This window comes from Melanerpes formicivorus, unplaced genomic scaffold (genome assembly GCF_026170545.1).
Source record: "Melanerpes formicivorus ecotype bairdi unplaced genomic scaffold, bMelFor1.0.p_v2 SCAF_14, whole genome shotgun sequence".
Classification (NCBI taxonomy): Eukaryota; Metazoa; Chordata; class Aves; order Piciformes; family Picidae; genus Melanerpes; species Melanerpes formicivorus.
In genome coordinates, this window is record NW_027142366.1 from 3,709,933 (window position 1) to 3,723,096 (window position 13,164).

The following is a 13,164-nucleotide window of genomic DNA, read 5'->3' on the forward strand; positions in this document are numbered from 1 at the left end:
TGGAAGTGATGTCAGATCCCTTTACTTCCCCGTGCATTACTTTATCCATTTCCAACAAGGAAAACACGACACATTTTATAAGGTGACTTAACATTAACTAATGGAATGCACTACGTGAGCAAAGTGGAAGAATTATGCCGGAAAAGAAACCAAAAAGAATTCAAATCGGGAATAATTTGTTGCAGTATTTTTGGATGAGGGAGTGGTGCTTCCAAAATGTTGAGCACTTAGGAAGTACTAACTGCAGGAAAGGAAAACACACTGTTTCTGCCCGTTACAGAGGTACCCTGTGTTCCACTACGGTTCAAGATATGTCAGGGTTTTCATTATAGCAGTCCATAACTCACACATTTGAAATGGCTTTGGGAGGAATTTGGTTCACGGGATGTCAGCCTGGGTGCAATTTTTTTCCCCCCCTCACAAAATCCTTAAATCGATTCAGCCATTTTTTGATTTAAAGATTGGCCAAGGCATAAAATTGTCAAGAGTTTCAGACACTTTATTTACCAGCTCGGGAGTAAAAACGACGCCACGAGAATCACCTCGTACAATGGACGAATCCCACCTGGGTCACTGATTTAACCCACAAACCCAGATAAATCCACGGTTAAGGTTACAAAGACCTTCCCCACTCACAGCTTTACAAGTGAATACAGTGATGATGCTTTAAAGCTTTCACTACTTGGAAACTCTGCTCCTGCTCACCATGATACTCGTACAAAATCTCTCTATGAACAGCAGAAAGGCTTTAAGCAAAATCTCTCCACAATTAGACCATACACTGCTACAGTTTGAAGGGGGAACTTTAGCCTAGTTCCTCACTGCAAAAGACTGAAAGTAAAATAAATTGCCATTGGATGTAAAAGAAAAATAATGATAAGGTCTATAGAATCATAGAATCAATGAGGTTGGAAAAGACCTCAAAGATCATCAAGTCCAACCTGTCATAGAATTCATTGGCTTGCTAATGGGATATCAAGAAGAGGCATAAACAGTTTTTTCACTCTTTCTTGTTCTGTTGCTGCTGCTTGCATCTTTTCTCTCTCTCCCTTCTGTGGCCTTGCCAGGGTATCTGTTTTAACTACAGTATGAGGTAACAGGAAGGAGGGAGAGGGGGAGGAGGTGAATGGGTCCTATGGATCTGTCCAGAGGAGTCTGAGAAATTTCTGTGTTGATATAAATTGTAAATATATATCAAATACATATATTGTGTATTTTCTACATGTTCATTGCATTTCATGTTTCTGTAAATAGAGCCTCATTTGCTTCCATCCAAAACTGAGCTAGTCTGGTAAGTTATTTTGGGGGGGTATTTTCTCTACATTAGTTAGGGTGTAATTTCAACCCACGACATACACTCAGGGCTCCATGATTTGCAATACTTCTTCATAAGTGGCCTTCAACCATTCCAGAAGTCTTATGTGGTCTGCACAACATTAATCACCAGACAAACACATAGGACTTGGCAGAAGTTAACCCAGCTTTGCTAATCACCCACAGGCAAGTCTAATGCTGTGGACCAAGCACCCAAGGCACAGTCCTGATCATGTCATTTATGAACTTCTCTTGACAAAACTCAAGGAAAAATCCAGCATTGGAAAAATATCTTGGAAGTGGATTGTAGCAGACAGCATAAGCATGAAACCACATAAATAACAGCATGGATTCAAAATCATTCTTGGTTGCAAATATCCAGGGGTGGGGAGGGAAAATAATAATAATCTACAATACATATTCTAACTACATCTGAGAGTACAGGATGATTTATTGGAATTCTTTGGGGATGAACACATTACCTGTGTGTGTGTCAAGGCTACAAGAGAGTTACTGCTGGTCCCTCTGAACAAGTGTCAGTAGAACCTTTATATTACTTTAGATCCTCTTCTCTATGTCACGGAAAAACAATATCATAATTATGTTTAATATGTTTAGAAATCCAGTTTCCTCTGGTCCTCTAAGTCTAGCTGGAAAGGTGGAAGAGATACAGCCTAGATCCCTTCAGAGCAGCTTCATTAGAAACACAGAAGTGGGAGTTTTACCACTTGGTATTAGTGTCTACCAATATCCAAATCTTAAAGACCTGATTCTCCTCTCATGTTCATTGACACGATTGAGAATCAGTTCCACAGTGGCTCCCACGAATTTCCACCCCAGCACAAAAAAGCAGGAGCCAAGGCCAGATGTGCAGAATTTCATGTCAGCTGGAGTTCCCAACTGTGTTTGTCATCCAAGTTGTTCATGAAGTCTCAGACTTCAGAAATGGCACTTGGCCAAAATGGAATACTTGGAACATTTGCTAGACCTGTACTTATCAAGGAAGCTTTCTGCCACATAAAAGAATAAAAAATGAGAACTAGATTTGTGGCAGGTTGCTTGTGTGCGTGGATATAAAGTAGCTGACATTTTTTCTGTAAGGATATTCAGAGTAAAGGCTGTAATCCCAGTAGAGATGGAAAGAAAACACAATATATAAGGGATGTCCAACGTAAAGCCCAGATGTACAAACAGAGGGAGACATAGATGAGGTGCATGATAATATCAAGTGTTTTTATGGTGATGCTTTGTCATAAACTCACCAACAGCAGAAGAACAATGCAGAGGGAACAGATCTGTGTGGGAAATCAACCCAGTTCTTCACCTTCCAGGAGAGATCATGTTCTAGAAGGCCTTTATAAGCCACAACTTATTTTTCCCCAAGCTATAAGCTGTTTTCAGCTACCTGCACCTTGCTGTGAACTTTCACAAAGACAAATGGTCAAAGACTTCTGCAAATAGGTGAAGATGTAGTGCCTGTACCTGGTTAATTGTAAAGTACACTAGTACATATGGATTGGTATTCTATAGCTAGATGTGATATTATCACTTGGAAGCATCACTTGCTTTAAAATCACAGTATTCAAAACCATGCCTTAAGTGGCTTTTAATTTGATGCTAAGGCATGAAACCCTTAACAGTGCTATTAAAAACTACGCATGGGCCAGTGAATGAAAGATCCAGAAAGAAAAAAGTCCTCCCTGTATTTCTGTTGAGAAAATACTGTTATAGGTTTGGTATAACCACTGCCCTTCAATCCAACATAGTCCTCAGGAACAATTATGGTTGGTTGTGCTTAAATATGGATGTTACAGCACCAGTCTGCATCCCGGCACAGATATATTACTGCTTAGAACAGATTACATCAAAGGCAGAAGTGGGCCAAGTGGGCAGAAGTGTCCAGTCCAGAGGGCAGCTTTAAGTCTTAGATCCAAGACAGGATGGAGGCACATTCCTGTCTTCATCTCTGCTCTTATCTCACTACCATGTTCTCATCCCCTACTCTTGCAATGATGCTCTTCTGATCACACAAACAGCCTGTGCAGAGTTGATCTGAAATGCATTGTCCTTGCCAGGATCAAGTCTCGTAGCAGCTCTGGGTATGATCACACCAGAATCAGTGTGTGCAGAAGGCAGGAAGTTAGAGAGTCTCATCAAAACTGATAGGGATGAGAAGAGGGAACAGCAGCAGGACAATGACAGCTCTAGTTTAGACTGATTAAAGGTGCTGTGAAATTGCACTTTATGAGAGAGTGAGTTTGAGTGAAGTGCTGGCAGAGTGGGGCTGTGAATGAAGGATTATATGCAGCTGTCATCCTGGAAACAGGATTTGCTATATCCTTAAGGAGTCACCCATTTCTCTGCATCCTGAAAAGATTTTTATTAATCATGTGAGCAAGAATTTTTTTTTATAGATAAATCCACTTGGAGCAACAAATGTTGCTCCAAACACTCAAGTGTGGTGCAGAAGAAAATTGCAGAGCAGCTATGGCGAGAACTACCCAGACTCCACAAAGACTTCGGCTGTGCCTCTTCCCCAAATAGAGCAAATATTCCTGGATCCAGGAATGCAATGAATGAGATGTTGGTGAGGGATTGTGAACAGGAAAGATCCTCTCTTCCCTCCCTACACACCGAGAAGCCTTCAACCGCTATTTGTAACCAGGGCTCTTCAAGGATGCAGATGAACCTCATGGTAATTACTACTGCAGCTTTAAGGCATTCAGATGTATTTCGCTTCAGTGGTGTTCTGCAACTCAGAATTAACAAATTCCTAGAAATATCAACGTGGTGCTGCAGCACAGAAATGCTTCCCAGAATGTGCCAAGCCATCGTATTATAGGATTGGAGTGTTTAATTCTGTAGCATGCAATAATGTGTATGTAAATGGTACAAAATGTACCAACTTGTTCACAACAATCTCATTACTAAGTGAAGTGATTGTATCAACATGTCTGAGCGGTGATGGTGATTTAAGAAGTCCAACATTTGGTCTAAAAAACAGATTATATTATTTATAAAGATCTGTGGGTGGAAAGGAAGAAGCAAAGCTCATCTGTCAGGAGAACAAATGAGGAATATATAACTCCTTCAAGGCATAATGACAGCAGAAAGAGGGATATTGTCTAAAGCTGATGAAGAAGAGAATCCAGCCAATTCATATCTAGAGGCCTAGATAGAAAACCTCAGTATATTCCATTGTGAGCCAGAAAAATACACTCAATCTCATGAATAATGGTATCTTTACCACTCAGTGAATTCTTCCTATACTTTTGTCTCTCAGATAACAATTGCCAGGTTTGCATCTGGTTTGGAAGTACACCTAGCAGAACCTAAGCAGGTTTCAAATCCTTTTGTAAAGAAACAGATGGACTTAGCTCTGCCGTATGTGTTGCTTATGACACATCTGGTGCTCTTCTGAACATAAGCAAAGCTGCTTTACTGAAATCCATGTGGATTATTTAAAGGATAAGCATTCTCACACACATATATATTACATATCATATTTTTCTTTTGTTCCTTTGAACACAAGTTACAGCATACATTTCTCAGCTAAGCTTCAAAAGATCCCTTGCATTCTGTCCTCTCCAGAACCCGCCTGAACAGCTACCACCAGTCCATTTAATGAAGATTTTTGATTCACAGTTAAACAAAAACTGTAATGCAAACAACAGTTCACTATTTAGACTATTTTTAACCCCCCAGAAACTTCATTAAGAGCTTTTTTGATTATTATTTTTTTTTGTCAGGGACATACCTGGCCTTCGACTATCCACTTGGAGATGGAGGTTTTGCCATCATACCCTGGCCGGAACTGAAGCGTGGCAGAGCGAGGGCTGATGTTGGAAATCACCAGGTTAGATGGAGCACCTGGAAGTTCTGAAGAAATAGAAATGGAGATGAGAGGCCGACATTCAGTGTTTCAGCATATAAAATAGGTTGGTAACAATTATAGTAGAGCAAATAGCTGTGGGGTTGGGTTTAATTTCTGGCAGAGTATTACGTACGGCATCACTATTTCTGCTGCTCTGAGGAGGCACCACGTTGGCACAGATCAAACAGAAAAGAAAGAGTCCATCTACAGAATTACAGCTACTAATGTAGAGAAAGTGCACAACTGAAAGCTGCAGGTCTGCCAGTCACTGGCCCAGTTGCCTAATTCCACTGCTACTTCTGCTTCTCTGGAATTAAATGACAACAATGTTTACTTACTTCTTAGGGCACGCACAACTTTAACAAGACGAAAGGGGGTGTTTAAGAGCAGGCTGGATGAGGCTCTGTGCAGCCTGATCTAGTGTGGGGTGTCCCTGCCCATGGCAGGGGGGTTGGAACTAGATGATCCTTGTGGTCCCTTCCAACCCTGAATGAAACTATGAAAGCACTCACATTTTTGGGTAGTCTGTGTGGAAGATTTTGTGATTTATCCATAGAATCACGGAAGGGACCTCAAAGATAATCTAATCCAAACCCCCTGCCACTGAGGAAGGTACACCTTCCACTAGACCATGTTGTTCAAAGCTCCATCCAGCCTGGCCTTCAACGCTTCCAAGGACTGGGCATTCACAGCTCCTCTGAGCGTCCACAGCTCCTCTGGGCAACCTATTGCAGTGCCTCACCACCCACATATGGAAGAACTTCCTAATACCTAAACTAAATCTATCCTCATTGTTAACCTATGGGTTCCAGAGGCTATTTCAGATGTCTGAATAAAGTAGAAGATTTAACAAAAAATAATAATTATGTTGCAAATACAGAAGGTGACCTTCCACGAGGAAAAATCTGCAGCCCCATTACAGCCCTGCCTCCCATCAGCCAAGCCTACAGCAGCATTTACATTTTTAATATTACCTGAATTACCAACAAAAGCAAGCCCAAGAAAGAGATTAAATATAGATTGCTTAGAATAAATTTCCAATAGGACCTGATTCAAAAGTAATGGAAATGACTATTATGATCAGCAATCATTCACAATGCTGTGCCACGAGCAAATGCAACAGGCAAAAACTGAGCAGCTCTTTGGCATGTGCTGCAAGCATGCACACACACACAGTATTTCTTGATTCTTACTTCATGTTTGTGGGAACTGTGATCGATAAACTAACCCTGACCAAGTAGGATAATGCTGTTATCTGGCTAACAACAGGGAGCACGGCATTGATCTGGTCTACAGATGGTCACAATTACCTATGATCAAGGAAGAGAAAGGCAAACATGTTTCAAGACAGATAGAGAAAAGTTAAAAAATAACAGAAAGGGGAGAAACTGAATTACCATCGGTCATGTCCATTACCTGCTCCACTTTGGAAGATTCTATTTCTAGAACCTGTAAATTAACTGCAACTGCCTGGTTGAGGAATAGAATAGAATAGAATAGAATAGAATAGAATAGAATAGAATAGAATAGAATAGAATAGAATAGAATAGAATAGAATAGACCAGACCACACCAGAAGAGACCTTCAAGATCATCGCATCCAACCTATCATCCAACACCACCCAACCAACTAAACCATGCAACCAAGCACCCTGTCAAGTCTCCTCCTGAACACCTCCAGCGATGGTGACTCCACCACCTCCCCAGGCAGCCCATTCCAATGGGCAATCACTCTTTCTTTGTAAAACTTCCTCCTAACCTCTAGCCTAAACCTCCCCTGGTGCAGCCTGAGACTGTGTCCTCTTGTTCTGGTGCTACTTGCCTGGAAGAAGAGACCAACCTCTGCCTGTCTACAACCCCCCTTTCAGGTAGTTGTAGACAGCAATAAGGTCACCCCTGAGCCTCCTCTTCTCCAGGCTATGTTTTTGGTTTGCTGTCCATATTGGATGAGGGAAAGGGGAAAATTTAAGACCAAATAATGAAAAAGCTAAACTTAGAGGTGGCGAAGTGGTAACTTAGTGCAGCACAGGACTACCTCATTCCAAACCTTCCTCAGGACACAACACCCAAATCCTGTAAATAAGAGCTGTAGTTTCATTATACAAGTGCCCTCTCACAGGTGACATAAGCTATACTACTCACAAATGAAAAAAAAACAACCTTTGCCTTTTAACATCACCCAAACTCTGTTTTTTTTCCCCCCAAAGCAACACTTTTTCAATTGGCTCAGGCTCAGGCTTCATTCTGATGTCACTTTGTAAATGTCAAGAGATTCTGTATTGTATTCACTTTATTACTTTATTCATTCCTTCTGCCACCCTTACAATTTTCTTTTGGGTTGGTTGGTTGGCTTTGGTGAGGGTTTTTTGTTTGTTTTGGTGGGGTTTTCTTTGTATGTGCATTCAATTGCCTCAACTCTCTGCTAATTTCCAATTGCAAGTCTATTTACTCATGTTTATCAATAATATTAAGTTACAGATTAGGCAGTTAATATGTTTGATTGCTGAACATATTAAACCATCTCAATATGTTTTAGAACATACTAAAATAGAACATATTTTCTAACAATTAAATTTAAACTGTGTCCGATGCTTTATAAATAAAACCGCTTTTATTGTCACCGAGCCAAAGCAATTTGTGATCTCTGGAACATAAAAGGATGAACAATCAGCCAACTTTCATCTGTTTCCGGCAGTTTCACCAACCTGGGGGTACACCAGAGGAGATGGTGGAGGATGTGACCCATCCACTCCCTTTGGCAGTCACAGCTGCCACCTCGATTGTGTAGGTGGTGAGAGATGACAGCCCTGTGATCTTGTACTCCAGCGTCGTGTTGGACAGAGTGCGGGCAAGCCGAGATTCGTTCCTGCCATACACCTCCCAGGAGATCTGGTACCCTGAAACACAATTACAAGGAAATTAGGGGGCCATAGCAGCGGTGAGGTCTAGTTTTTCTTCTAAAGCACAGTTAGACAAGAACCCAGAGACTGATAAATTCGTGCATCTGCAAGATGTGTGGGAGGTGGTGGAGGCTTCATCCCCAGAGGTTTTTAAGGCCAGGCTGGATGTGGCTCTGAGCAACCTGATGTAGTGTGAGGTGTCCCTGCCCATGGCTGGGGGTATGGAACTGGATGATTTTTGAGGTCACTCCCAACCCTGCCAGTTCTGTGATTTGCTTGTGGTCAATGCACAAGACCTATGAGGAGAAGCTGAGGGACCTAGGGCTGCTTAGCCTGGAGAAGAGAAGGCTCAGGGGAGACCTTATTACTGTCTACAACTGCCTGAAGGGAGGTTGTAGCCAGGTGGGGGTTGGTCTCTTCTCCCGGGCAACCAGCACCAGAACAAGAGGACACAGTCTCAAGCTGTGCCAGGGGAGGTTTAGGCTGGATGTGAGGAAGAAGTTCTTCACAGAGGGAGTGATTTGCCATTGGAATGTGCTGCCCAGGGAGGTGGTGGAGTCACCATCACTGGAAATGTTTAGGAAGAGCCTGGCTGAGGCACGTGTTGCCATGGTTTAGTTGATTAGATGGTGTTGGCTGATAGGTTGGACTTGATGATCTCAAAGATCTCTTCCAACCTGGTTAATTTTATTCTATTCTGTCCTATCCTAATGATTGCATGACTTGTTTCTTACTCTACTTCATTATGGTCTCTGTTTATAAGCAAGGAAAAACAAAGGTTGAAATAAAGACTGGCTAAAATACCCCAGTGTTTTGTTAATATTGTTACTTCTAATAACAAAATGATGCAGGTACTCCATGGGATATCATCTGCCCATCAGACTACAGATCATAGATGGAGGAGGACACAGAGTTTCTCAGAATCTTGGTTGCAATGACACAGTGATTGCAATTAAATGGCTGGGAACCCTTGCAGAAGGGTGGATTTCATCCTGTGAGCTCTGTGAAGCAAGTAGGAAGAAACATTGGAAAATAGAACATCGCCTCCCCCACTGGAATGTTTAATTAAAAATCTCTATCTGCTTAGGTGGGCCACTCCCTTTCCCATGCTGAAGTAACCTTCCCTGCTCTATATCTAGAAATCCTTAAGAATATGACAATAAAATCAGGCAGAAACATTGTGGGAATCTTCTAGGAACTGAAAAGCCTCTACTCCCCACTGCTTGTTCCTCACACAAACCCTTTAGCAGGGTGAATCATTATTCTTTCTTTGAGAACCATACTGTAGCCAATGTATTGTCCAAAACTGCACTTGCCTTGACCTCCATGGTATTCTTCTATCACAACCAGGCTCTCCTTTTCATCACTTTTATATCCATTTGCCTTCCAAGAACTTTTGAAACTTTCTCCTGTCTGATTTGCTCAATTTTACCTCCACAACTGCTTGTCCTCCCTTCTGCCCAGTCCCACTTTATTCTCGTTTGAACCTATTTGAACCTTGCTGTGCCAGTCTCCAGAGAGCCTGTCTGAAAAGTTTGCTTGATTGCTGCTTTCTTTGTGATTTGACTCAGGGGGGTGAAAAAATACACATAGCTCTTGAATGACTGTGAAATGGAAGTGAGTGAAAAGGACTAACAGAAAAGAACCCTACTGAGTGAACCGTGCACTGTCTAGAGAAATTCCCCACTGGGTTCCTGTTCCCATCATGTCAGATGAGGAATTCAGAGCAGTTGGGGGGCTTAAGGGTTTTGTTTTTTTTCCTTCCTCCTTTATTTATTTATTTTTAAAACATTATAAATCAATTAATAGTAGTAAAATACATGTTCCACCGGAACATAAGGAAAAACCTTTTTACTCTGAGGGTGAGAGACACTGGAGCAAGCTGCCCAGAGAGGTTGTGGAGTCTTCTCCCTGTGTGGGATTCTGAAGCCATCTGGACGTGGTGATCCAGGGCAACCTGCTGTGGGTGATTCTGCTTTAGCAGGGGCAGGGTGGACTTGGTGACCTCCAGAGGTCCCTCCCAACCCCTGCTATTCAGTGATTCTGTGATCTCATGAGCTAAAAGCAAAACGAGACAAACATTCTGCAAGAGTCTGAGAGGTGTGAGATGTTCTCCTTCCTTTGGCGCTAGCTGCCACCACTGACAGAGGCTCCTGTTAAACTGGTTTTGCATGAAAATGAGCTCAGGGTGCTCACATAGTCACAAATTATGTTTTAGGTGAGGGGGCAGTGTTAAAGAGAGGTGACACTACAACCATTTCAGCTACAGTGCAACAACTTGTCTGACTATGTGCTTCCTAGGTGAAAAACACCTGGATGCTCATCTGGAGCCAGTGTTAAGTAAATTATTGAATGGGAATTAATCCAGTAATTCAGCAAAATCCCAAAGACACTGTGGCATTTTGATACTCTCTGAAAAGTCCTGACAATCATTTACCTGTGGAGTTTATGAAGCACAGGCAAGAGTACAACTTATATGAAGATTTGACAAAACTTAAGGGTTCTGTTGCCTTTGTAAATAGAGAAGAAACAGAAAGGTGGAGGGGGACTGTCCACTTCATTTGATGCTCTGTGAAGATGTATGAAGGAGCAGCAAACAGAAGAGCCATCACAAACATCCCTGGGTGCCATTTGTTCCAGACAGGGCAATGTGGAAGAGTGAGGAATCCTCAGAAGGCTCAGTTGTGCCTCTCCCCACTTCCCAACAGAGGACAAACCCAGCAGCCATGTCCCCAGCCAGCAGAATGTCCATGTACAGGCATGGATGGAGCAGAGATTTGGCAAGGGCCATGCTGTGGCTCATCTGTCTGCCCAGGAGCTGTGGACAACCCTGCTATGCCTGCTTTGAACCTTACACATAGGCTGACAGGAGTATCACCTCAGAATAAATGAATATGAGTTGCTCAAAGCAATAAATAACCATAAGAGGATAAACAGAGAACTTTAAATGCTCCCTCTATCCATTTGTTGCTTATGAACAACAGAAAGTCTTACCCACCACACACTAGGCACTCTTAAGTGATTGAGATACCTTCTCTCCCATCTAGATAAGCTTTGGATACACCTCAAATGTTGGTGATTATTTTTGGAACACTTTATGTCTTCTCCCTTGTGACTATAGGGATGAGACCCAGCTTTTCTGTCCATGAGGCACACAGCCTCTGTGTATTTATTTACTCAAAAAATGTCCACCAAGAAAAAACATCCTGAGTTCACATGCAAATCGAGGAAAAGGCAAAGAGGCTGCACTTACTGTTGGATATCTCACTCCCAAAAGCACAGTTAAATACCAGCCATATATAAAAATGCAAGCAGCAAACACACAGACACACACACGGCGAGCAGACACAAAGCCAAACGTAGCCATGCATAACAAAGAGAGCCGAAAAACTGCTGAAGGAGAGGAACAACATCCACTGTACCCCAAAGTAGCACTTAAGCCACAATGACTGACAGATGGGCAGAACTTTAGGACATGTGGTTGGTAAAAACACGCTCGCTGTTTGACAGACACAGCCACTGCCAGAAAGGTGCACAGGGGAGTCCAGGCTGAGTGTTTCCTCTGGCTTCAGTGTGAGAGCAGGAAAGGTGCCACGGAGCCTTCCCTGTGTGCTTTGGCACCGCACCCTCGCCCCAAAACGCTGCCTAACGGAAACTAATGACCAGAGGAGGTTCAGAAATAATTTTCTGTTGATCTGGAGTAAATTTCCTACAAGAGAGCAGTACACCCAATCACAAACTGTCCGTCTACATCCAGGTCCTCATAAATCAATGTTTACCGAGGGAAGGAGGAAGACACTGAAATTTACAGCAAGAGTAATGGGCAATTTCCCAGAGCAGGCTGGCTGCTGGCACCCCCCGCTGTGCTTTTCTCCTCCCAGCTCTGATGCAGGGACAAGAAGGTCCAGTAAAGATATCAATGAACAGAAATGATGAATAATTACCTCCCCAAGCACTCTGATCTCCAAGCAGCCCTCTATAAACCTCTAAGGTACTCATGGCATGACCAATTTTGTTATTTTCCTCTTTTATCCCAAGTGCCATTTGCATCATTAAGGATAGTTTTGGAGTCTTTTTTCCCACTTGCAAACTTTGCTGGGCATTTTAACATTGATATTTCTTCATGAACAATAGACCTTGAGTTAATTCTTTCTGAAACACTGCCCCAAATGTAATATTTAGAATCATAGAATCGCTGGGGTTGGAAGGGACCTCAAGGATCATCTAGTTCCAACCCCCCTGCCACAGGCAGGGACATGTCAGACTAGAGCAGCTTGCTCACAACTACATCCAGTCTGACCTTAAAAACCTCCAGGGATGAGGCTTCTACCACCTCCCTGGGCAACTTTTCCCCATGAGGGTGGTGAGGCACTGGGACGAGCTTATTCCTAACATCCAATCTGAATCTACCCATTTCTATTTTTGTTCCATTGTCCCTAGTCCTGTCACTCCCTGACACCCTAAAAAGTCCCTCCCCAGCTTTCTTGTAGGCCCCCTTAAGATACTGGAAGGCCACAATAAGGTCTCCTCGGAGCCTTCTCTTCTCCAGGCTGAACAGCCACAACTCCCTCAGTCTGTCCTCATAGGAGAGGGGCTCCAGCCCTCTGCTCATCCTCGTGCCCCTTCTCTGGACACATTCCAGCACCTCCAGATCCTTCTTGTAATAGGGTCTCCAGAACTGGACACAGTACTCCAGGTGGGGTCTCAGCAGAGCAGAGTGGAGGGGGAGAATCACCTCTCTCGACCTGCCGGCTATGCTGTGCTCCTCCAGATTTCAGCCCATTCTAGGAGGCAGCAGCTTGTTTCTAGCAAATTAGTTCTGCAGCACTAAGCGTGGTGCTGCTAACTTGTGCTTACCAATGATGAGTATCACCTCGTGTGGGAGAGCTAGACTTGGACTTAGGTACCCAAATTTAAACACTCAGGCTTGACAGCTTTGGCCATCTTCACTGAATCAATACTGCTCTGCTTTCAGAAATCGTTAGCTGCTGTCCTCAAACCACTTAAATCAATGCATATCTCAGGAAGGTTTCTTTGGTATAAAGCTATAAAATGATCTGCATGAGGACTCCACATT

General features: G+C 42.9%; 1 protein-coding gene across 3 annotated transcripts in view; it reads right to left on the reverse strand.

Moving 5' to 3' along the window:
- Positions 1 to 13,164, reverse strand: part of SDK1 (sidekick cell adhesion molecule 1) — a 465,152-nt gene that overhangs the window by 99,018 nt on the left and 352,970 nt on the right. For all 3 annotated transcript variants that reach the window (XM_068146644.1, XM_068146645.1, XM_068146643.1), the window contains exons 22-23: positions 7,893 to 8,084; positions 5,072 to 5,193 (exon numbers count right to left, since the gene is read on the reverse strand). In XM_068146644.1, the coding sequence (XP_068002745.1) occupies positions 5,072 to 5,193; positions 7,893 to 8,084 (314 nt within the window). The remainder of the gene's footprint in view (positions 1 to 5,071; positions 5,194 to 7,892; positions 8,085 to 13,164) is intronic.